We start from the raw sequence: 24513 nt of genomic DNA on the forward strand, positions 1-24513 counted from the left end.
TAGTTACGTTTTATGTACGGACGGTAGACTGGATAATTTAAGACCCCAGAGAAAAAGCAAATTCGTAGGGGAGAGGGTCCCAAGCCTTCCTAACACGGTAGTTAGGGACATGGTGGAACGTGGACAGAAGAGAAACTAAACTTCCACCCTTCCGTAGTGTAGTTTGTCAAGGCAAAGCCCCATCACACGGTGGGTGACGGTGCAAGCCTTCATCGCTGGAGAAGCTGCCAGGTGAGCCTGGTTCTCTGGGCCTCAGTGAGACGCCTCAGCCTCCTCTGGGCTCTTCCACCCAAAAACTGTAGTCCGTTTTTAGGCAAGCAAGTATTAGAAGGGGAAACCTCCTAGAATGAGAACTCTGGGTCCTGCTTCCTCTTCATAAACAGCCATCAACTCCACTGGGTTTAGAGGACAGGGAACTGAGCAGCTTCCCAACCCAGTGCTGGGAGGAAGACAAGTTTGAACTAAGCATCTGCTCAGGACGGCTGGAAGTGCTGAACCCTAACTGCCTCATCCTGGAGCCGTGAGGAGGTTTTGGCACAGACTCCTGGGAAGGTAGGTTACCAGAGCTCGTTAGCCTCCATGTCCAAGTTTCGAAAGGGTGGTGGTGGCAGCACCGAATCCATGTGTGGCGGGAGCGGTTGGGGGCACCACCGTCTGGCCCCGCTGGGTCAGCTCTGTGGCTCCAGTCGGGGGAAGAGACCACCGCCAGCAGACTGCTCCCAGGTGAGCAGCACTTGCTCCACCGATGTCAGATGAAAAGGTGGTGCAAGAGGGAGGGAGGGGTAAAGAGCAGACTCCGCATGGCTGGTAGAAACTCGTGCTTCTCCGTGCACGTCCTGGGCGGAGACCTGTGCCCTTTCAGTGCTCGGTCTGTTACAGATTCTGCCAACAGCTGGCATGGCGTTCACTCACAGGCCTGGGGTTGTTACTGATGCTTTTGTCTTGATTTTTCTGTTATCTACCCTTTCCTGTTAAGTCTCCTGTGTGTCGGGGTTTTCTTTTGCTAGGAGAGAGAACTAGTTTATAGGGTCCTCTTACAAAAGTCACAGGTGTGTCAAATGCTGGGCGGTCACTGGGGAACAGCAGAGCTCATCCACGGACCCGCAGTTTGCAGCCCGGCCCCTCCCCAGTGACCACAGCCTTCTGAGGACTGCACTCCCGGGTTCCTGATCGTGGCTTGAACTTCCCCATCCCCCTGTTCTGGGGGGTGTGGGTGGCGGAGGCTGAAGGGGCGAATAGAGACGGTCATCCTAAAGCTTCAGGATGGAGGTTGGAGTAACAAGCTATTGCAGAGTAAGAAAAATGCTTATGAACAAATCAGTGTAGATGACTCAGTACAATTCAGACTCTGCCAACATTCTGCATTTCCTTGGTCTTTGGTCCAGAACAGCCTGGTTGGTCCTGGCTGCCTGTCGCTTCCATGGACAGAAGAAACGTGCTCACAGCCCTATGAGCATAGGCAATACAGAATGGCATTTTTTTACAGGGGGCAAAAAAAAATGTGTTTAATAACAACTCACAGAACAACTCAAGGGAAAATTCATTTATTAGCTATTTCCTATGTGCCAGGTGTCTCTCTTCTGCGCCACTCACCACAGCTTTGTGGAGGTCAGTGATCTCCTCATGGAGCCCCCAAGGAGGTGTGCTGGGGGTGGGTGGTGCGCAGCGCCCAGCAGTGCTGGGAGGGGTGTTGTCCAGCTCTGTGTATGTCTGCTGCACCACCTCCTTCCTCACGCGGAACCTGGTTTGTAAAGTCCAAATTACTATTCAGGAAACGGATGCTTGCACATTATAACAAACGCAGGTGGTGAGTAAGCTTATAAACAGTAGAAACATTTTTCTGGTGTACAATTATTTCGGCATAGCCCATGGCAGGTGCGCCATGAAATGCACTGGATGAGGGCGCACTGGTCCTTTCTCTCTGCACCAGTCGCTGCGGCCCACAGCCCTGCCCAGTGGTAAACGTGAGCATTCTTGTTTCTCAAATGGGCAATTGAGTAAACAGCCAGTTTTCACTTGAGTTCTTCAGGATTTACCGCAAATTATTAAGTCTATATTACCTAATAGGTATAAAGTTCTAACTTAGGTTATTCACGTGAGTGATGTTTAGTAACTGCCCTTACTACACCGTTCCCCCAAGCCCCCCTCAGAACCACTCCTGGCTGCAGAGGAGGACTATATAGGTTTTCCCACTGAGAGGTGCAGAAGTTTAGGAACTTCCGAAATGGTATCCACCCAGTGACAGCCAACAGAATCAATGATCTTATTTTTTCCCATAATACACCTACATAAGCAGCATTTTGAATCACACTATATTAGTATTAAGATGCTTAATTGCAAACTACTCAGTTTCTATTAAAGAGCAGTTCAAAGTTTTGTGTGTTATGTCTATATCCCTGGAAGTAAGGCAGCTCTTAAAATTATGCATAAAAATAACACCCCGTGGCATGTGTAGTAAGTGTGATTTGTACAACTACGCCGTCACGTGGCATTTTTCCCTTTTCTATCAGAACCATGGAGTACTCCCTGGTGACTTCAGAGGAAAGCCACTCGGACATCCTGTTAGCACCCATGGACCCCGAGTAGAGGTTCCGCGTTGTTGCAGCCTTCGACCAAACTACAGAGGAAACAATTAGCGTATTTAGGACAGCTGTAGTCACGGAACTGTTTGGAAACACCCCTTTCTAAGGGCTGGCGTGCCAACTGTGACCTAAGAGAAAGGTTGGCTCCCAGAAAAAAGGCGGACCCACCCTCCTCCTCAGGGCACACAGTTGAGCTCGGAGGCTGTGGCTGGGAAGAAAGCCTCATCGCTCCCAGACCAAGAGAAGCAGTGGCCAGGTGACCCCCAGGAGCTTCCGTGGTCGGCTCCTCTAGGGGTCTCTTGACTCTCCTTCCCCAGAACTGCTGTCTGCAGAAAGCAGCTGTGGCATTCAAGTTCTCTGGGAAAGTTATTCTGAAAGCAAATACAAAAAAGGAGGGGACTGAATGTAGGGAAGGAACTACTGGTTCAGAGGGATGCAAACAACCTATTTCTTTCAACATCGTTTATTCATTTTTTTGTGTCAAAAAATGTGGAGGAGGAGGAACCAAGGGAGAAGACTTAAGTGGGCTTTGGGCAGGGCCTGAGTCTCAGATTTATATCCTTGCTGTTTACATGATAGAATTTTTCTCACTAATGGGTTTCTTCCCAAGATCCAGAAGAGCCCATCAATATGATGCAACAACCTTTGCGGACCCACCCCCCCAAAAAACAGTAACACTTCAATATCACTTCTTACATCATTTTGTTGGATTTTCTAGTGAACTCCTGAAAAGAGCACAGTGGGGGCCTTCAGGCAGTTTTAACTACTTGGTTCACATACATTAAAAAAACCCCAAACTTTAGAGTCCTGGCTGGTGTGGCTCAGTGGATTGAGCACTGGCCTGAGAACCAAAGCATCACCGGTTTGATCCCCTGTCAGAGCGCCTGCTTGGGTTGCAGGCCAGTAGGGGGCGTGCGAGAGGCAACCTGTTGATACACTTCTCACACATCAACATTTCCTTTCTCCCTTCCCATTTCTAAAAATAAATAAAATCTTTTAAAAAAATTTGAGATAATTTTCAAATGAATATGAAACCTTTGTAACAAGTAGGTCCCCTGAACACAGAATAGTTTTCCTTGGTTCAAGTTTAGGACTAAATGAAGAGGAATTGGAGAGGTTCCAGAGGATAGTAATAAAAATGATTAAAGGACTGATGATGAAAGGTTCAAGGAATTGGGATTACTTAGCCTGGAGAAGAGAAATTTGCGGGGTGATTTAACGGCAATCTTCAAGTACAGTATGTGGAGGGTTACAAGTATGGTAGCCAGCTGTTCCCCAGCTGTACTGAGGTTGGAAAGAGGAGATAGAATTTCAGCAAGAGGTTTAAGTTGCACCAGTAGTACGAATGGTCCTCATTCTAGCTCAGTGGATGGGGAGCCACTGGCCAGTGCCATCTGACTCCAGGTGACGCTCTTCGCTTTGGCCCTGATTTCCACCTATACATGGGAAGGAGGGGTGGGGCCCCTGCCGCACAAGTACCTTTGAGGAGAAAGTTGCACCCGAGGTACCTCAGGCCAGCTCTCGCCTGGCCCGTGGGTTTAGTGCACCATTACCGACTCCAGATTAGCAGGAACTTCACTCTTTTAAAATATTACACTTTAAAAAATGTTTTATTACAAAGCTTCTTTTAAAAAACGCTCAGCACGTTAACTCAAACTGGAATGACAAACGTTAGATGACAGGCTGGGGGAAAGGCTGTGCCTTGCTGTTTAAAAAAAAATGGGTACATCAATGATCATTTTAACACGTGGCATAAAATTCCACTACCTGGCTAATAAAAACAGATACAAATACAGAACATTTAAAGTAATGACAATTCAAGTGCTGGGCTTTTTACAAGAAGGGGTGAGAAGAAGTGAAAATTCACTGCAAACTGGTCTACTGAAAGTATCTGTTAAGGTTTACCATTAAAAAAAAAGAAGAGATCAGAAGAAAAATAAAATGAAATAGTACTGCCCACTGCTACCAACAGAGTGGATTTGGCTGTCAGGTTTGTTTAGCTCTAACGAACACCTGTGAAGACAGAGGCCACTATTTGTTACAAGTCACTCACAGAGAAGCCCCTCACTGGACAAGATTCTGCTCCAAACAAAGGCGGCTTCTTTTCATTTCGTTTTTATTTCAAACTTTTCCAGATCTTTGAATTGTACTTAAAAGCTCATAGCTAGCAAAATATACACGAAAATTAAAACTAAAAGGTGTAAATTAAAAAAAATTCAAGTTTAAAAAAAAGCAAACGCTAAGATTGATCCTTTTGCACTGTTAAATAAAAGCTTAAGGAGAAAGGAAGAGAAAGAAAAGGAAAGACAAAGACAAGGAGGGAATTCTTCCACAAGGTCCCCATGGGGACGTGGGAGGGCGTGCTGGCTGCCGGCTCCAGTTGCTTGTGGCAGCCGCAGCAGCCAAGTGACTGTCCTGGCCAGAGGGTGACAGGTACGGATGCAAGATGCTCTGGGAAGGGCACGGCAGGCGGACGGTAGGGGAGGCAAGCTGCTCAGCGGGCCCAGGGCCTGCCAGCAAACTCATGTGCTTTATAATTTTCTTCTAAAAAACCTGTGACGCTTTATTTTGGAACTTGGCTCTCGCAGTAGATGAAAGGGGGGTTGGCAGTGATTGTCTTTATGGATCAGTGTCTCTAGCAGTGACCTCGGAGTGAAGTTGGTGTCGGTTCTCATTTGGGGTCGACTGGGCAAGCCGTGGAGACAGTGTGGGTTTCAACAAGCTTCCATCTCCAGAAGAGGTCCCGGGGCCGCTGCCTTGGCTTTGCACGTTGGGAATGAGCTTCGTTTTCCACCTCAGGAAGGAACACATGAAATGCTGTTAATGTGAATTTGCCACAGGCCTTGAAAAGGTTTTAACCTCTACTGGCTACAGTACATGACTTAAGGTCTCTGCATTGAATTAATCCACTTTGTTGATTTGGTGATGGTTAAAACAAGCTGCACGGTAGCCCCAAGTCCCCAGACTATGTGAGCGGTAAGCATATTTTACTGAAACGCTTATTTTGGTTCCATGTACATGTCTATGTGTGTACATATGTATGTATGTTTGATGTGGAAGAGATTTTTTGGAAATATATTTAATACTTTGGATCTTGGCCAAACATGGATTGTAATAGCGGGCAACAGCCAAATCAGGGAAAGAACCATCATGTAAAGGGTGTGGGTTTGTGAGTCCACTGTGGGTGCCCACGATATGATTCTACATGGGACCAAACCGTACCCCAACCAGCCCAGGCACGCACGCGGCGCCCATCGCAAGCCCCCGCACCCGGGGTGTGGCGGTTCACCGCATTCAGTCCAAGGTGCACAGGCCTCTCCAATTTTACTGACGATTTTACAGTTCTCAAGATTTTTTCCTTCCTAATAACTAGGATTTCTAATGTTAGCCTTGGAATGTACACTTGACAAGTATTTAAGTAACTGTTGTTTAATATTGCTGATAATGACTTTTCACAAAGGAAAATCCCCCAATCCCAAAATGAGCTGAGATTTTAATAAGCAATTAAAAGTAAAATATAACTTTGTAATAGGATGAGACAAAGACAAAAGGAAAGTGAAAACATCCCGAAGTTTGGTTCCCTCGCCCGGGAGAGCACCTGCCTCCCTGCTTTGAACTGGGGGAGGCAGGTGCCTGACACTCGCAGGTGAGTCCCAGCCCTTGTGTCTGTGCTGTCTTTGTCACTAGTAATTTTCTTTAAAAATTCATTGTAACAGTGAACTTCATGCTTTCAAGTGAGTGGAGACATCAGAGGAGAAACAGAAGGATGCTTTGAAACAGTTTAACAATAAAAGCTAAACTTTGGATAGGGGGTCACAGTTGCAAAGCACTGTTTATGGAAGGAGAGAACTCAGGGAGATGGGAACTGGGTGGGGAGGAGAGGTAACACCCACTGGACGCGTGGAAGGCCCACGGAGCACTGGGAGCCTGGGAACGTGTCAGCTGTCACCGTGATGACCACAGGGCCCCCAATGCTGGACCTCAAAATGACACATCGAAACTTGAGAAACTGTATATCTGGGTAGTTGCCAAAAAAAATAAAACGAACGAAAAAATAGAAGGAAATCAGCCGCAGGGTGCTGTCAGCTGAGGAGGTCTTCAGTGACAATTTCAATTCCTTTCCCCTACAAAATGACCCTTTCCCTGTCTAACAGGAAAACACACTACAGCGCTGTGGTTTTCCAAATGTAAGCAGGGTACTTACCGGCCCTTCCCCCTGGGTCATCAGAGTGCCGCAGGACCCTCTCTCTCGCAGGAGAAAGGAGCAGAGCCCAGGAGAGGTGAGGGCACTGCGGTTCCTTCCGCAGCCCAGGTTTTCAAAGGTCTGCTCCAGGCTGCTCCTCCTGAGGAGGGATGGCCTTGCAGCCCTGGCCTAGGGGCTCGCAGCAGCTGAAGGCAAGTGCTGTGGCTCAGAATGGACTGGCCATTAGAAGCCAGGAATGTCTGCAGGCTGAAGGGGACAAACTGTCCCTCTGTTGGGATCCGTCCCTAATCCCAACCAGAGCCTGACCCTGAGGTCATGAGGTCATGAGGTCAAGACCTGCACGGCCCTGCTGTGGTCCCACTGCTTGAGCAGGGCCTGACCCCTGCCAGTCCGCAGCAGCCCCAGCTCCACTCACCAAGGCGTCCTTCCCTCCAACCTTACCCCAAAGAGCCGCCTCCTCCCTCTTTGGGCTGAGCACAGTACTAACACAATTGTTAAAACAAGCTTGGCTGTCCAGAGGGGCTATTTACCGCAGAGATAATGTGTACTTCCAGAAAGAATCTCAACATCTCCTAAAGCCATTTCTTTCCAAGTAGTTGCACATTTCCCCACTATTACTTCATTATCTTTGTCTTCTTACAAATCCTCCTGAGAAGCGGACTTCAGAACTCCTCTGTACAAGTGTCAACCAGAAAAGTAACTCATCCCACTGGACACTTTCCTAATAGTGGAACCAACATTTAAGTAAATTGGCAAAGAAACCATCTCGCTATCAGATAAGGCAGTCTGAACCTGGTTGCTCCCAGAAGTACAAGGCTGTCGGGGTGCACCAAGGCTTAGGTCCAGACGGGACAGATGGGGGCCTGACAGCGTTGCTTCACAGATATAAAACTGGTCAGATCAAGAGTCTTTTCAAGAAACCACAGGCATGACGCTCAGAGACTGGAGACTTCCCACATCTAAGGCTTCACTGGGAGGCCGTGGCGAGGCCGGGCCTGGCCAGGCGAGCCCCAGCGCAGCCCAACCCACCAGTGAAGTCGGTGCAATCAAAGCCGCAATTACTGCTCCCTCTTCAAAGGGAGCCAGTGAAAGCTCAGGTTCCCTCCACCAGGAGTCACTACGGCCTGTGGGCCGCCGTTTGCAGAGTGGATTTCAAGGAAGCACAAGATGACCCCTCCCCCAAGCTGAAACCCATGATGTTCTCTTTCCTGGACCAAACTCCAATCTTGACAAAATATCCCACTAACCAAACGGAACCAGAAACCCAAATGGGCAGAATCATTTATTAGGAGCCCAAAGGAAAATCTGAAGATTTCCAGATGGACCTGTTTCGGGGAGATAAATAGCACTAACTCTAAGGCATTAGAGCTGTCTAGGCCTTGACTTAAAAGTGAAGAAAGGAAAAGGGGTAATTCCTGCTCCATCAGCGCTCAGGTAGGAAGCTGAGTGCTTTGCCAGCCCATACCCTGGGGTTCCGCAGCCCAGCGCCCTTACCCAGGGTGGTCCTGTTGTGACTGGCGTAGCCAGTGGGGCGGGGGCGGGTCAGCGTGCGACAGCAGAGCTGTCGGTAGGAGTATGTGAAGATCTGCCCCCCACCCCCACAGCCGGTGTCAGGTAATATCACATCTTGATCAGAAGTGGTGAGGAGCCCAAAAAGGCAGGTTGGAGTAAAAGATCCTTCCTTTATCCCCCACCCCAATGTTACTAGCAAGGACCAGGGACTTTAAATGTTTTAAAGTCATGACGTGAAATTTGAGGAGACGTATCAGAGATATGTTTTGTGAGAGGGGAACAGAGGCGGATTTTAAGCAGGAAGACTGCCTTCCAGCAGCACGCTACACTTTACGCCGGCTGCCCAAGTGTTTTGGCCCCGCCGCACGGCCAGCCGACCAAAGCCTGTGATTTCAGGGCACGAACTCTTTCCTTACGCAACGTCACAGGTGCAGGCGAGGAGAAGTGCAGACTTCCAGGGCAGGGAGCCAGCGTGACAGAGGTAGTAGCCTGGCCGTCGTCTTAGAGGGCCTCAGGCATGCGGGCTAAGGGACTGGCCCCAGGTACCCCCCTCAAGGGCATCTAGGCCTCCTGATTCCATGTGGGTCACAGCCTTGTTGATTCCGTGGTGGTCTCATCTGCAAGGAGCTGGTGACGGAGGAGGAAAAGCAATGTCCACTGAGCACTGGTGTGCTGGGCACTGGGACAAGATCCTCACAGGCACAGCGTCACGGTGCCATCACCACGGCTCCGCGGATTTCCCTCCATTCACAGATACGGACCTTGGGACTGTGTGAGGTTAAACAGCTTGCCTGAGGTCACCCAACCAATGGGTGGCAGGATTAGCTTTTGAGCCCTTAATATATGTTCTCTCCACCACACCTTTCTCCTCATTCTGCCAAAAAGAATAAAGCGGCTTTACTGAAGCTCACGGACAGCTTTAGCACAACCACCTCACTCATCTGGGTATCACTCAACCTGGCAGCCTCAGTCGTAAGTAAAGAACGCCGCTGAGGAAGAGGAAGTGACAAAGCCTCCAGCTACCACAGTACCCCCAAGAAGTTCACTCGGGAAAACAGCGCATCTCACCTTCCTCGTGAGAGCAACCTCCGCGCACCAGCTCGGGCCCCAGTTACCTTTAATTTTTACTTTGTTTAATAAGCTTGTTTTCTCATTCTCACGTTCACATAATGTCAGAAGGGACATATTACTGCACGGGAGGGGTACAGCCTCAATGAGAAAAGGGGTGCACAGAGTATTTAAAGAGCAGATTCTTAAAAAACCCAACATGACTTGGGGTCATTAAGAATAGCGGCAGAGAGCCAACCAAGATTGCGAGAGATCTGAAGGAAAAGAAAGAACCGTTGCCCAGAGCACCCATTGCCTGTCAGCACGGAGCGCACCCACATCGTAGGCACCATGGGATAATGACAGGCGGTATTAAGAAAGATTTAATTTCAATGTAGTCTCTGTTGAAGATAGAGTTACACCCAAAAAAGTAAAACATTACATGCTTTGTTAACTTAAGTAAGAGGTAAACCTAGAGTTCTCTGGGAAACCCCATTATTCAGAAGGGCTAATTTTCTCTATCGTTCCAGATGGCTCAGTGAGAAAAACATTCAATTAAACAAAATTTGTCCAAAATACATTTTCAATTCTATCAGCCGTTCCTGTGCATTGACCTTAACTCACTTTCATGAACACCACTAAATATTACGTGTCTCAAGAGGGTTTAATGAGCCTCATATTTCCGTCCCTCTCTTCTATTTTAATGACATGTGATCAACTTTGTGGCCAAGGGTCCAGTTCCCTGTTTCTGTCACCCAACACAACTTACACACAATTCTAGCTCTTTTGACCACAGAAGAAGGACGGGGAATTGGCGGCCAGGACACTGCAGCACAGAAGAGATCTTTAAAGCTTTCACCACATGCACAGTCCCCTCCCAACCTCTTCGCCAACGTTCAGCTGTCTAGACAGAACCGTCCTGTTCGCGAGGTGGACGGGCCCAGCCACAGCTGGCCTCGGCATTGCGGCGCACATGTGCCGGGCCGCTGCCCAGCGCTCCTCTCGTGCCCACTCCTCACACCCACGGTCGGAGCAGTGGGCCCTGACAGCCATCTGCAGGGTGACCATCTCCTCTGGCCACAGCCCACGGTGGCTCGGGGCAGCAGTCTGACCATGCTGGGCCCACCAGAGGCCCTTCTCTGGAACGCAAAGGCAGTGCCATCTCTTTGGGACAGCGACACACACAGGCTGGGGCGTTGTGCACGAGTGGGTCAGAGAGCTCGGGGAGTCCATCTGCAGGAGGGAGGATGAAGCAATTTTCAGGGAATGACTGACATAAGGGGCAGGGAGAGCATTTGCGCAGCTTTCCGAGGCCCTTCTCTACCGCCTTCCTCTGCCCCACTGTCTTCGGCTTCCTCTAGCTGCTCCTGTACCCTTAAAACAGAGTCCCTACCCTGCCTGCGCTCACATGTGACCTGAAGGCTCCCGTCCAGGAGTGCGAATGCGGCACCCTCCAGAAGGGGCAGAGTGTGAAAACCTGCAGTCCACACACTACGCAGTCTAGACAGTGTCATTACGCAGCCATCTCCACCGAGGACAGTGTGACCAAGCCTGCCCTTACTTCCAGATGCCGATTTTCCTTGTTGAATGTTCTTACTATGAAGTCCCTAGTAGGGAACACTGTAGTCAAGTGTCATCCATGATGAGTTGAGCCGGGATTTGTGGACAAACGTAAGAGGAGGGAAGGCACAGGCAGGCCACCGTCTCAGACAGGAACACACGCAGGGAAGGGGTTGAGCCCAGGCCTCTGCTGGCCACCGAGACCTCCACTCTTGGTCAGACCGAAACATCGCCCCTGGCAAGATGAATGACGTTATCCAGACCCAACCGCTGTGGCGAAGGGTAGGCAGAAGTGCCCCGGGCCAGGCCTGCACTGGAAGGACCACTTGCCGGAGCAGCAGGCGCATGCGCTTTCCCGGGAAATGCTGACTTGGCCGCACAGCCCCCGCCGCCAGGGGCACTGTGTCTTCCCTGGGTCTCCCTGGTCTGACGGCCACCCACCCGCAGACTTCCTGCTCCCTTTCCAAAGGACCCTCAGCCTCACGCGTCTCCTGCTTGTTTAGTGACAACTCTGGGCCAGGGGCTCCCTCAGTGCTCAACACTTGGTGCCCGAGTGCGTGACAAAAGGATGAAGAATGGAGAACACAGTGTTACTTTTCTACCTTCTTAGGTAGAAAAGCCTTAATTTTTACTTTGAGACTTCAAACAAGACTTTTCTAGCTGCTTCCAGCTTTATTACTGGTAAGAGCACAGCTCTGTTTTCTAACTGGACACGCCAGCCCCGACGCAAACTCCAGAGGCTTACTGGCACTTAACGGGGGTGACTACGGTCATGCTGCAGGAGACAAATTAGAGCAAAGTTTGGACAACAGCGTCCAATGCAGCAGGGTGAGCTTCAAAGACTATATGAAATAAACATTTTTTCACCAAGACCACTGAAAATATTCGGACTGTGCCCTGGCCGCAAGGGCAGGGGCCCCTCTCCAGCCTCAGGCAAGGCTCCTGAGAGACCCTCAGGGTCACCCATCCTGAACAGGTCTCCTGCCCCACGCTGTAGCCAGTCGACTCTGGAGGGAGGCCCCACAGCACCCAGGGGCCCCAAGTTCCCAAACCCCAACCACCTCAGCAGGCTCACAAACACCACACTTTCAAATGGAAAGCAAGAAACAATTTTTTTAAAGATGTAAATCCCAGTACTGCACAATGAACGACTGTGCACTGTACTGGAATTGCCTCTCTCACACGCAAACCTCTCAGTCCCAGAAAAACAAAGGTTACAGTAAAAAAACATTGTAACTTCTCAGTTTAGCAAGTGTCCAAGATAAAGACTAAGCCAGGGCCAAAAGCAGTGTGTGAATGTCTGCAGCAGAGTGCCTGTATCTCTGTGTTTAGCCAGAGGTGTCTTGCTTTTTTTAAAAAAAGATAGTTTTTAAAAAAAAAAACTAGTTCTTTGATATTATACAATCAAAGAAAATACATTAAAATATCACAAGAATATCTCAATCTATATAATTTTAAGATGGTAGGCACTTTGTATTTGTTTTGCTAAAGTTACTAACCAATTTGTCAAGTTATATTTTTAAATTAGTAAACTCAGAATGATAATCCTTTTCATCTTTTCAAAAATTCTAAATCTTTGCTTCTTTAATTCCTTATGAATTTAAATTAAGTGAGGAAGGGAAGTTCAGTATTTAATAATAATCTTTGACTTCTGATAAACTCTTGAGATGTTACATATTACAAATCAAGCATGTACCAAAACACTGGAAACTCACAGCAACTTAATCATTGTTCTATCAAACCCCAGAATTCCCTGGTGACAGATAGCTCAAGTGTTACCTCCTCCAGGAGGCCTTCCTTGATCTCATTCTGCTTTCAATACTTCCTGCTCTCTTTACATTTATATAATGTACTGCATGCACCTCCTTCATAGCATAAAACATATTACTTTATAATTACCCATTTGTATGTCTGTTATCTTGTTAAACTGGGAACACTCCAGGAAGGAACAGGGTCCAGTTAGCAAACACCCCCACTGCCTAACGCACTTCTAGACTTGCGGGACTAGTCTTCATTGTATGTTTGCAGAGTGAATAGACTAACACCTGGCATTCCTGACACTGGCCTTCCGGCAGGACGCAGGAGAATGTAGGCAGCCTCACTCCCTGTGGCCCTGGGCTCCCAGCATTCCCACAAGTCCAAAAGCTGAGCATGAACTTGGCTTTCATGAAAGACCCACAGCTTGGGAATTGCCTCCAAGCCGGAGGAATGTCTTTTATGGATCCCATGTCTAATTATCCTGGAAGTTGTTGCAAGGTATGGAGACTGGATTAATGCTTATTTCTTTGTCTCAACATGATTTCACCCGAGTAGATACTCTTATAGTACACGAAAGGAGGAACACACAGGGAGACGGGGACCCGGCTGGGTGGATAAGGATCCACCGAACGGGCCAGTTTCTACCTTGGTCTGCGTGAGGTAACTGCAGTGGCATCTCCCATCAAACGGGGGGCTCTAGATGAAACATTTACCGTTTAAAGAGTAGAAACCCAAGTTTTCAGAGGGCTTTTTCATTTGCTGAGGGGAGTCTTGTCCTTATCAGCGGGGCTATTTTCCTTACAGCTTCGCATTCCAACCTAGTTCAGCGTAAAGAGTTGCCCAGCATTTGAGCTGCAGACACGGAGGCAGGATTTTTCTTTAAGGACACCCAAACAGCGTTAGGTTTCACATAAGAGAAATAAACCATCTCAAAAAATCGCTTCCTGCGGGAGTCACGACATCTCCCCGGCCTCAGCCTGTGTTCCATCAGCTTTACCTGACGAAGGAGGGGCAGCCAGGCTTTAGCTAATAGTCAGCAACTTGTGTTCAGAAGTGAACACCAGTCACGTGAGATTTCACATCACACTGCTGGCAGGATTGATTCTAATCAAATATTTTATGTCTTTGGTTTGTATCTAAGCTGAAGCCAGCACTGGCATGACTGTCGTCTGGCAAACGAGCCATGCGACCATGTCTGCAGAGCTCCCAGCCTCCCCAGAGGCAGAGCTGCTGAGGCCCTGGTTCTGGGGCGGAGCAGGGTGGGCAGGAGTGACCTGTGCAGGGACTGAGAGCAACCACACTGCGTAGGAGTCATTCTCGAGATCACACAGGGCTTTAACGGTTATACAAACCACAGGCATAGAATCAAGAATACAAATTAGTGCATATAAAACAGACCCGGGTCTCTTTAACAACACTGGGAGGCAGTGTAGACCACGCTGAGCAAAGCAAGCTAGGAAGTTGGACCTGAGACAATGGGGGACCTTAGAGGCCACGGGTCTAGCCCTTTGAGTCCCACTGCCTGGGGAACCAGAGGTCCACTGGCTTTAAATGAGTCGCCCCAGACCAGGCAGCTTACACGGGCCAGTGTGAGAGGCCTCACTCCTGTCTAAGCTTTTTCTGCAACACGGGGCTCTGTCTCCTTTGTCTTTCATTTCTCTGCCACTGCTCTGTGCCAGAACCATACACAGAATGCCATCCACTTTTCAGGAGTAACAACTGGGTACTATCAAGTGTCACCTCCTCAGAAGGGCTCTTCCTGACCAGCCAACCCAAAGCAGACCACCAAGCCCAATCCCCGTTTCATTTTGATGATAGCACATACACTCTCCTGTTCATTTTTCAGCCCTGCGCACACAACAGTGTAGGCATTATGAGAGCAGGGAGCTCCTCTGCCTCATTCAACCCCTATTTCCAGGTCTCACAATGTAACATGGCATTTATTAGGTGCTCAGTAAATGCCGAATGATGACAAAACAAGTCAACAGCTATACATACCAAGGTTTCTGAACTCCAAAAACAAGGAAAGAAGTGGGGGGCAGAGTAGGAATATTATCACCCCTAATTTACTGAAATCTTTATCAATGCAAATCTCAGCTCCTCGTCGCTCGATCTTGTCTAACAGCTGCCAGTGATGAGCTGCCAGACAGGACGGCGAGGAGGACAGAGACTGCGGCGGCGGAGGAGCGGCCGAGCGCGTCACTAGAGATTCTAGGTAGGTGAAGCCCCTCCGGCTGCAGCCTCACCCCGCAGCTGGCGGGAATTTTCTCTTGAGGAGCGTAGGGGGCACTTTCGTATGTTTTTCTGGGACAGATTGGAGAGGGTTAGAGAGAGATTAAAGTTAAGGTTTTCTAAAAACAATTAAGTGAAGGAAGGTACAGTGATAGCTGTGACTTATTTTTAAAGATGTTTCAGATACAGTCTAGGACAAAAATATAATTCGCTTAATGTTCTACTCTAAAATACTATGTAATGTTAATAGGAACACAAAATCAAATAACCAACTTTGAAATACGAAGCATATTTTTTCATGATTTTTAATAGAAAGAGCACTGAAGATTTGGGAGCAAACAGAAGATGGACTAAATCTGTGAATGTCAGCCGTCGGCACACAGCACTTTGGAGGGTCTTCCGTGTAGAGGAAGAGTAGGGAGGAAGGGCTGCTGTCCGCACCTGTGTGCAGTAGTTAAAAGGACAGCATTCTTTCAAAAAGAAGGCAAAACCCCCACAAAAGCTTGTGTATGTGATTGTTACTACAATTACTTCTATTACGATGCCATGAGCTTCTAGTGGCGGGAGTTGTGTCATCTCCCTGCTCCTAATAACCAAGCCAGGAGGCCTGCTCAGAAGAGGTGCTTAAATAATAGCCACTAGGTGAAACAGGGGCATCTGTGATGTTTTTTGGGTACCGTGTTCGGACACCTAGATGGAGGGATGATCCACTTTTCACTTGGAGCGAAGCCTACCGCTCGGCACTAGTTCAATGACAGCATAAAACCCTGTACTTTCATGATAGCATTAAACTGCAGGGTGGAGTTCTGAAGAAGCCGAGGATCCCAGGTAAGATCGGGAACTGCACCGGGGAGAGGGCACCTGAGTCGGGGTGCAGAGGGGGTGACGGCAGAAGGCAGGCTTCCGTGGCACAGAGACAACTGTGGGCGGCAGGTGTCGTCATTCCCATTTCACAGGTGGGAAAAAGGAAAATTAAAAAGTCGAAGTAGATTTCCCAGGCAAACTGTGGATTTAAAATTCAGAGCTAGCCCTGGCCAGGTGGCCCTATTGGTTGGAACTCTGTCCCATATACCAAAAAGTTGAAGGTTCAACCCCCAATCTGGTTTGAGCCCCTGTTGGGGCATGTACGAGAGGCAACCAATCAATGTTTCTCAATCGATGCCTCTGTCTCTCTCCCTTCCTTCCTCTTTCTCTAAAATCAACGAATTTATCCTCAGGTGAGGATTAAAAAAAATTCTTATCTATTTGCTACCCAAATCTCTGCTGTCTCCTTTGGGGAAAGTCCATTGACATTTCGGCACCAAAATTTGGTTCTAAAAATTAAGCAGGAGTCACCTGGTTCTAGTCAAGCACTAAACGATGTGCAGGCCAATGCCCACCGCAGACACACTGCAGACGGGCCTCTTTCTCAGGCAGAGGGCAGCCTGTGCAGCGGCCTCCACCGACCGGGGGGACCGCTGAGAGTTCCTGCTTGGACTGAGCACAGGACTCATACGGACGTGGAGAGCAGGAGAGACTGAAGGCAGAACCCCGAGGAGAGGGTCGAGGGGGAGCTTGGCTAGGTGGTTTGTACTTTATCCTTCAGAAGTTGAAGAGCATTGACCGTTTCCAGCTGGGAAGAGACCCAATCAATCTGTTTGTTTTAGCAAATCCCTCCGGGAGCTGGCAAGAAAGTCTGGAGGTGGGACAATGAACCAGAGGCTGTGAAATAATCCGGATGGGAAAGTCTGCGCTCCTGAGATGGGCTGAGTGTGAGAGGAAAGCCAGGCAGACCCAAGAGGCAGAACTGACGGGACCTGGATGTGGTTGCTAGAGAGAGGGTAGAGTCCAAGGTGGCCTCTCGGAAGAGAACTGTCACGGAGAGAAAGTGCAGACACCACGGGTTCAAAGCTTAGCAAAGACCAAATGGATGCACAAAGCCAGGCTCCCTGGGCTGGCGGTTATGTGTTCAAGAATAAAATTAGACCCAAAAGAAATGAAAAAAAATATTACTTACAAATACTAGAGAAAGATCTAGCAATGATGGCCAAAAAAGAAAAAACTTGCTGGCAGAAAAGAGTTAATCAAGTCAGTAGTCCCCATGCCATATTTAAAACAATAAATAAATAAAGCACACCTTTCTTTCTGACAAGAAACAAATAAATTATTTTTAAGTATCAATACATCTTCTCAATTGGAAAGTAATCTCTAAAGAGCAAAAAGTGCTGAGTCCGGATGTGGCACGGGCCTGGGCTGCTCACGCACAGCCCTGGGTGTGCTGGGGGAAACCGCATTTTGCTTGCTGGTCTGTGTTGTTGTTTGTTTGTGTTTCAAGCAGGCAGGTATGCCACTCATCAGAGTAAAGAATGGGTGAGAAGGGAATTCAGGAAAAGGGAACGGAGAAAGATTAACGGGGCAAAACGGGAAGAAAGGGAGAGATAAACGCATACTATATTGCAAACACATAGCCGGTATAAAAACCATCAGCTTTGTTAAAGCGCTAATTTGATTTTGGTGGCATTTCCTCTTCAGAGGAGCACTGTGGAGTGGCATCAGTGTGAGCAAGAAGATCCACAAGCAAGTGCCTCTGTTCATAGCTAGTGTCAGCAGGGGGGCCAGAGAGTCGTTCTTACCATGTTTCAGATGTAGGCAGCTGTCATTCTTGGACCTGTACCTGCAGAAAATTGTGTCTTTAACAAATTGTTATTGAAGAGGTTTTTGAACATTCCAAATACGTAGTAGCTACAACATCACGTGGACTTGTTCGCTTTACTTTTTATGGTTCTTATACCAGCCATTTTTATTTGTGCAGTCCAAGTGGCCTTACGTTTAATGCAAGAAAAAAGGGAACTAAGTAGGACCTCACTGACTGATGCCTTGAATTAATGGACAGGAAAGATAAGCCCTACCATCATGTTTTATATTTTTTAAATAACCTAAATCTCAGAAAAGATTCTCAAGGGGATATAAGGTAGCATATTATAGAATCATCATAAAAAATTTTACTATAGTTATACAAATACAAGAACCCAAGTGTTAATAAAGCAAAGAGAACAAAGACAAAGAAGCAAAACCCAAACAAAACAAAACAACCACAGTTAACCGGGATTCCAGGTGATTGACAGGCTGGGGAAAGGAGTTTTTAGATGTACTCTCACATAGCCACACTGAAAAGAAAGGTCTCTTAAAACATCTTTAAAGAACTTCAGGAGGAAAAGCGGAGTTGAAGTATCACAAGTTACAGCCGCAGAATAAAGCAGTGTGTACATAGAAAGACGAAAACTACTTTAAAGGTGTTTGTCAGAAGCATGAGAACTGGCTGAAAAGCCACATGGGGCCTACCTGATGTCGATTCCTGTAGTTTCTCCCTCTTCCTCTTCTTTTTCTTACCCTGGAAGAAGACAGCGCATTGTCGCGTTAGTCCCGTGCTGTGAACGCATGGGTGAGCGCGACACAAATATGCAGGCAGGTGATCAATCAACAGAGGGACAAAGACACCTCCTGTTCATTTCTCTCCCTCTCCCCACCCCTTCCTCCCCCTCCCCCCATCTGTGCCTGGGAACAGTCCGAAAGCAAGTGAGGGAAAATAAATTCTCATTTCTCTGTGAGCTTCATCTCTACAGCCTCACTCGGACACCAGCAGCACTGGCCCTGGGAGGCTCTCACACCCGTGCTGTGAGAGGGCGCCCCCGGGGGGGCCACAGAACCCCCTCAAGGAAAACCCACTTGTGGAGGCAGAACGTGCCTTTCTAACCACCACACTTAGACCCCACTCCTGCTTCTGCTCGTGATAAAGTTCCTCACTGAAGTCCCACCTCACAATCAGAAGTTCAGGGTGTTCACTGAGGACCCTCAGTCCCCACGGCGTAGGCATTATGTGACCGAGGACAGGGGTTAAAGTGTAAGATCAAACTGAGAAAACTAAAGGTAATTTCAAAAGACTTATTTCTGACAAATAAGGATCTTGCTTCCTAAAACAGACACAATAACATGGATATGCATGCAATTTTCAATATATTTCAAAATCATCTTAATCACAAACTAAAAACTTTAGGTCCCATTTATAGTGGTCTAGTTTTCTGTTTTTCATCATAGTTACTTTCCCCCCCCCAAAATAATTGTAATAGGGCATAGACACAGTACATATTTGATTTATATGAATAGTAAATGACCAACCTGGATTAGGCTGGTATTTCAAATCACTGTAACAGAGCACAGATCACATCCAACATCTCTATCTTATGTCGGCTATAATAATCACTTTAACAAATAACAAAACATAAGGCTATAAAATTGTACTGCATATATTGTGTGAATACATAAAAGCGTATGCTTTTATAAAAACCCCAATACAGGTTTTCTTCATGTCACGTGACCTGCCCATTTTGCAGCCATAAAGCTTTGGAAAGTTGACCGAAACTACCCTCACACGCACCGTGGCAACCAGCAGATGCTAGCGGCCCTGGGCACGGTGTGTGCCGGTAACGGCAGGCTTGCCTGAAGACTCCTGAAGGTGCTCTGGAGCAGGGGGGCAGACGGGGAGAGCATCTCCCTTCCAAATGGAATCACTGCGGTTTGCACAAGGTGTTGTGAGCTTCTTTCACATGTGGAACCAGCTCCCTCACTTTCTCCTCCTACCTTCCGTTTGTCCCTTAATATTCATCTCTAGTGTCACCTCTTCCAGGAACCTTCTCTGTCTTGACCCACCCTGCCCTCAAGCAGAGCTCACAGCCACCCCCTCGCTCTTCCCTGGTGCCGCGCTGGGCTGCGGAGTCCCTCAGCACACCTGGGCCTATCAGAGCACCGCCTGAGTCAGCACATCTCTGCCACCCTGCGGGCGCCTGGGACATGTGGCTATGGCCTTTGTGAAACGACCTATACTACATTCCAGGGACGGACAGGTGTTTCAAGAGAACACACAGCTACAGTAAACAAAAAGAACTAAGTGGTTCGGATGTATTCACGCCAACTTATACCAACAAATTCATGTGTGGCAAACATAAAAATATTTTTCATAAAATTATACCTAATACTGAGGTTATTAAGCACTAAATTTGAGGGCTCTAGCAATATAATTATTTAGCTGATCTCACCTAAGAAAACACATGCATTGTTTTTGGTTTATGAAAACTTCCATTATAAAAGTTATGAAAACAAGTTGGAGTTATAAAATCTCTGGTGCCAGAGAATAGGGCATTTTAACAGTAAATCACTGTGATGTACATAGTGTGACCTCACTGAGGACCGGGACAACATTCCGACACCAAGTGCTAAGATGCAGTAAGACTAGTTTAGGCTGTTCTTATACCGTCCTTCAGAGTATCTTTAGCTGCAGTGCTATCACTTGATTGGCTTCTGTTTGCCTTAGTAATTAACAGCTTATTTTGACTTACTATAAAAGTTGTATGCAACAAAGCTGGGTTTCCCCTTCATTCAAGAGGATCCTAAAATCAAATTATACAAAACAATTTCCTTTAAAAATTGTGCAGAGGAAAATCTTTCAAGGTAAATTCCCATGACACTGGCTTTCTTTCAAAGTCTCTTCCCATCTCTCCACATGGGAAGAAGAAGCGAGAAAAAGAGGGAGATGACGTTTCTTTTACCTCTTTTTAAAAGAGATAAAAACTTACTTCTTTACATACGGACCGGAACCAGAATCTTCACTCAAACACACCAGCAATGCTAACTCCATCTACACAAATTCGCAGCACAGTGGAGCTCTCCCACGGGCTGGGGAGGGAGGGTCCACTCTCCCCTTCAGCCAAACCACATCCAAGAGAGATCCAGGACAGGGTCAGAAGAGGATGTTTATGAGAGCTTTTAGGTGGGAAACTGATTCCCACTTAAAGGACCCGGCAAAGGCTCTACCCAGATGATGTTAGTTGTTGCCAAGAGAAGAGAAGCCCAGTTGAGGGGAGAAAACCCTTCGATGAAAGCAGCGTTCTTAAGAAGGCTCTGGAGGGCTGAGCCAGCCTGCTCTGGAGACAGTGCAGCCAGGGAGACCGGGGGAGACCCGCACCCAGGTCTCTGCGTGGCCACCGACAACCTACTGAACCTCCCGGACTCCTCAGTTGCCCTCCTCTGTAAAAGGCAGTAATACTATTTATGCTACGGGAGTATTATAAGGATTAGAAAACAACACAGAAGGCATTTAGACAGCTCTTCACAATTGGCATTCGGTAGTTATTACAACTCAGGTAGCCCACGAGCTGTCCCATGTCACGTGGTAGCCGCGGTGCAGCTCCAAATCCGCCCACGAGTGAATTTTGCTTTGGAGCACAGTACCACAAACAACGTGTTCCAAAGTCCCAGTGTCTCATCATGGGGACAAGTGGCCTCCGACATGCAGTCCCATAGGACTATCTGCTGCAATGGCCACGTGTTAAATCACATATTGACTAATGGTGTCACTCAGGCGTTTATAAAAAGGGGCCATTTCACTTAAGACGGTCTTAGCTGGCACTTCATTTTGAAGGCCAGTTTCCCATGGAAAATGGAAACGATCTTCAAATTTTTTAATTAAAAGCTTAAATAATCAAAATTGTTCCCCTCAATCACATATTATATAATATGTGATATACTTATGTGATATAATACATGTGATTATATTATATGATACACATATAATATACTTCCATGGAAATATTCTTTGCTGTATTAAGATTACATTAGTAAGATGTTCACACTCTAGTAACATAACCGACAATATAAATAAAGTTGTATTTATAGTACAACTTTAAAAATATAGTAATACCCACTCTGAATGAAATAGATAATAGACATCAAAGCACATCGATATGAAACAAAAAAAATTTCTCCCCAGTACTGATTAGTCTGCGGCAAAGTACTCACTCGATTACATTGCAAATAAGAATTGTAAAGTAATATATTCCTTTTAGGAAGCAATTTGACAATATGTATCAAAAGCTTTTAAAATATTTATATACTTGAACTCAACAATTCAACTACTATGAATCTATCCTACAGAAATAATAGTCCTAAATACAGAAGACTGTTATGCCCAGATATGTTCATTGCAGGATTATTTACAAGTGTAAAAAAAATTTTAAAGGTGGCAACTTAAACGTCTAAAAGAAGGGAAAATGGCTAATTGTGACATTCACTCAATGAAATACTGTATAGCAATTAAGACTGACACATAGAAATACCACTCCATAACAAAAAATGCATGCATATAAGAGCATGACACAGAAGGGTATGTACACACACACGTTCAAGTAAAAAATAAAAACACAAGCACAGAAAAAATACTGGAAGGTAATGTAATTAGTTATCACTAATGTTGCCTTCACAGATGAGTTTATGGGCTTAAAAAATCTTCACCAACATCTTAATGATACAGTGTTGTTTTTTTTTTGGATGAAAGTAAATATAAGGTGTTTTTTTAATTTTAGGTTTCACTTAAAAAATTCATAGCCAAAAAAAGAGAAAAACTGACAGCTCGAAGCTTTTGAAATTCGATATATCCATGAAATCTTTATTACAATGTCCACTAACTTCCAAAAATAGGACATTAAATACACTATGAAACATATTTCCCTCATGAAAGTCACAGAAAGAAAGAATGGGTCAAAGCAGACAGGTGTCAGTACGCAGAGGGCCTTACATAATTGTCTCTTGCAGACCAGCCTGGATAAAGCTGCATATGTAGCTGTCTTTCCTTCCGCGCTAATTCATAATATTTAGCCTGCTCTTCACGGGAGAGGGCATGCCACTAAAACACAAAGGGGAGGGGGAAAAACAAATAAAAGTAAGCAAAGTAGAAACTAATATACATTTCATGTTTCAAACATTGAAGAATGAAAATGTTACGCACTTAAACATTGATTTATTTTTACATGGCACAAGACCAAGTGCTTCAGAAATCCAGTTGGAGTCTGGGGGTCAGTGAGAGACTCAAACTTGGGCTCTCTGTTCTCTTCTCTGATGTCACATGAAACTCATGCAAGTCAATCACAGTACCCAGAGTAAATGATCAGACACCCACCCTTTCTCGTTTCCAATATAAATTAAAAAGAACTTTCCTGCTGAACCTCAAAGCCCAGCTTAGTCCTTTTCATAGTTTGCAGCATATTCTGATATCTGAGCCTTAGTACCACTTATTTAGGCAAAATATGATAATTTCTACACGTCTCTTCCACAGATACATCTTCGCTTCCCACGGACACTCTCCCACGCTGTCCTAGGAAGAGCCCGAAAGCTCCTCATTTGATCCTGTCTATAAAGCAAGACACCAAAAGTTAGTCTGCCGCAGTCTCTCCCCGCTCTCCTTACACTTCTGTGAGCACTAACTGTCTACAGGAGACCACTGAGGGCGGTGCAGTCACACACGCACCTTCGTGGTGACCGCTTTTCACTTCCTTCTGATGGAAAGCAGGGAGCGTTGTCTAAGTTTATTGTGCCATCTAGAATTTGAGGCTGTAGTACCTGTTTGGAGAATCCAGTGGCTGATACCCTGCAAACTTTCCTTTTCCCTTTTATATCACCGATATATATCATATATAGCAAAACAGCTCATGTAGGCAGGGTATCCATTTGAGATTTTAGGCAGCTTGCATTTGCACATTGCGTTGTATACATTTGCACACAACTTGCCCCAGACCCCCGCAGGAGGCAGTTTTCAAATATTTTCCCTACCTCCTCAGTGCCGGGATCTGTCACCAGAACCTTCCAGGAGAATTGGTTGAGCTTTGGGGGACTCATTAGCTAGAGGTGATGGCACAGAGGCGCCCACTGCAGGAGTGGACCCGAGCCCGCATATTTGCGCATGCGCACATTCCACAGCCGCCCTCTGGGTGAGCCTGGGCATCCGACTCCTGTTCTCCCCAGCTCTAGGGTGTGGGGCTTCCCACTTCACTCCTTCCATTCAAGGCTAGGGGAGTCGTTCTCATTCATGTCCGCCCTGAATATTGATTTTAATTTCCCCATTCTTGTGTTTTTAAATGATAACACAAGAAAAAAAAAAAACCAAAGACAGCTGTGGCTGGATTGGGGAAAGGAAGGAGGAGCGAGGGAGAGAGGTTGACCAGGGAGTTCTCCAGGAGGAGGCGCAGTCTTGGTCGTCCTCACAGGGCCCCAGCCCTGGAGTTTGTTTCCCTGAGCTTTCCTCGGGAAACAGAAACACCCGCTGATCTCAAGAGGAGTGCGAAAGCACCTCTTGCCACAGCCTACCCACCACTCCCGCCTCCACGAGGTCAACTAATTCCATTTCCTTTGAAAGCCCCTTAAAACCCGAGGCCTCTGTGTTGGACAGGGTAGGTGATTTATCTTCTCAATTGCTGTAGAAGTGCAGTGTAAACTTAAGTACAACACACAGCAGGACTTGGCCTGAGCCTAAATCAGGTAATATGCTTTCTTAAAAAAGAGTTGAGGGAGGGGCAGAAGAAAGAAAAAACACCTGGAAAATTACCTGAGACCCAGTTCTTTTCTTTGTACTAGCAGAATAAACACAGTAAGTCAAACGGAACCTAGAAGAAGCACGTCTGGGTCAGCTGTGGAAGTGTCAGCCAGGCAAGAAAAGTTACAAGTCTTCTGTCAACCCACAGCTTTCCTAAAGCTGGGAGCCTTGCCTGGTGCTGGAGACCTTCACAGGGAGAAGCAGACTGAGTGCAATGAAGA

At 46.8% G+C, this 24513-nt stretch overlaps 1 protein-coding gene across 5 annotated transcripts in view; it reads right to left on the reverse strand.

Moving 5' to 3' along the window:
• Window positions 1-4179: 4179 nt before the first annotated feature.
• The window catches only part of LEF1 (lymphoid enhancer binding factor 1), a 114974-nt gene continuing 94640 nt past the window's right edge, over window positions 4180-24513 (reverse strand). For 3 of the 5 annotated variants that reach the window (XM_053923171.1, XM_053923169.1, XM_053923167.1), the window contains 3 exons: window positions 22502-22609; window positions 18217-18265; window positions 4180-5376 (listed from right to left, as the gene is read on the reverse strand). In XM_053923171.1, coding sequence (XP_053779146.1) covers window positions 5297-5376; window positions 18217-18265; window positions 22502-22609 — 237 coding nt within the window. In that variant the 3' untranslated portion in view covers window positions 4180-5296. Of the gene's footprint in view, window positions 5377-17507; window positions 17549-18216; window positions 18266-22501; window positions 22610-24513 lie in introns of all 5 variants that reach the window. The other 2 variants (XM_053923170.1, XM_053923168.1) reach the window with 1 other exon arrangement.

Source organism: Desmodus rotundus, chromosome 4, assembly GCF_022682495.2.
Source record: "Desmodus rotundus isolate HL8 chromosome 4, HLdesRot8A.1, whole genome shotgun sequence".
Taxonomy (NCBI): domain Eukaryota; kingdom Metazoa; phylum Chordata; class Mammalia; order Chiroptera; family Phyllostomidae; genus Desmodus; species Desmodus rotundus.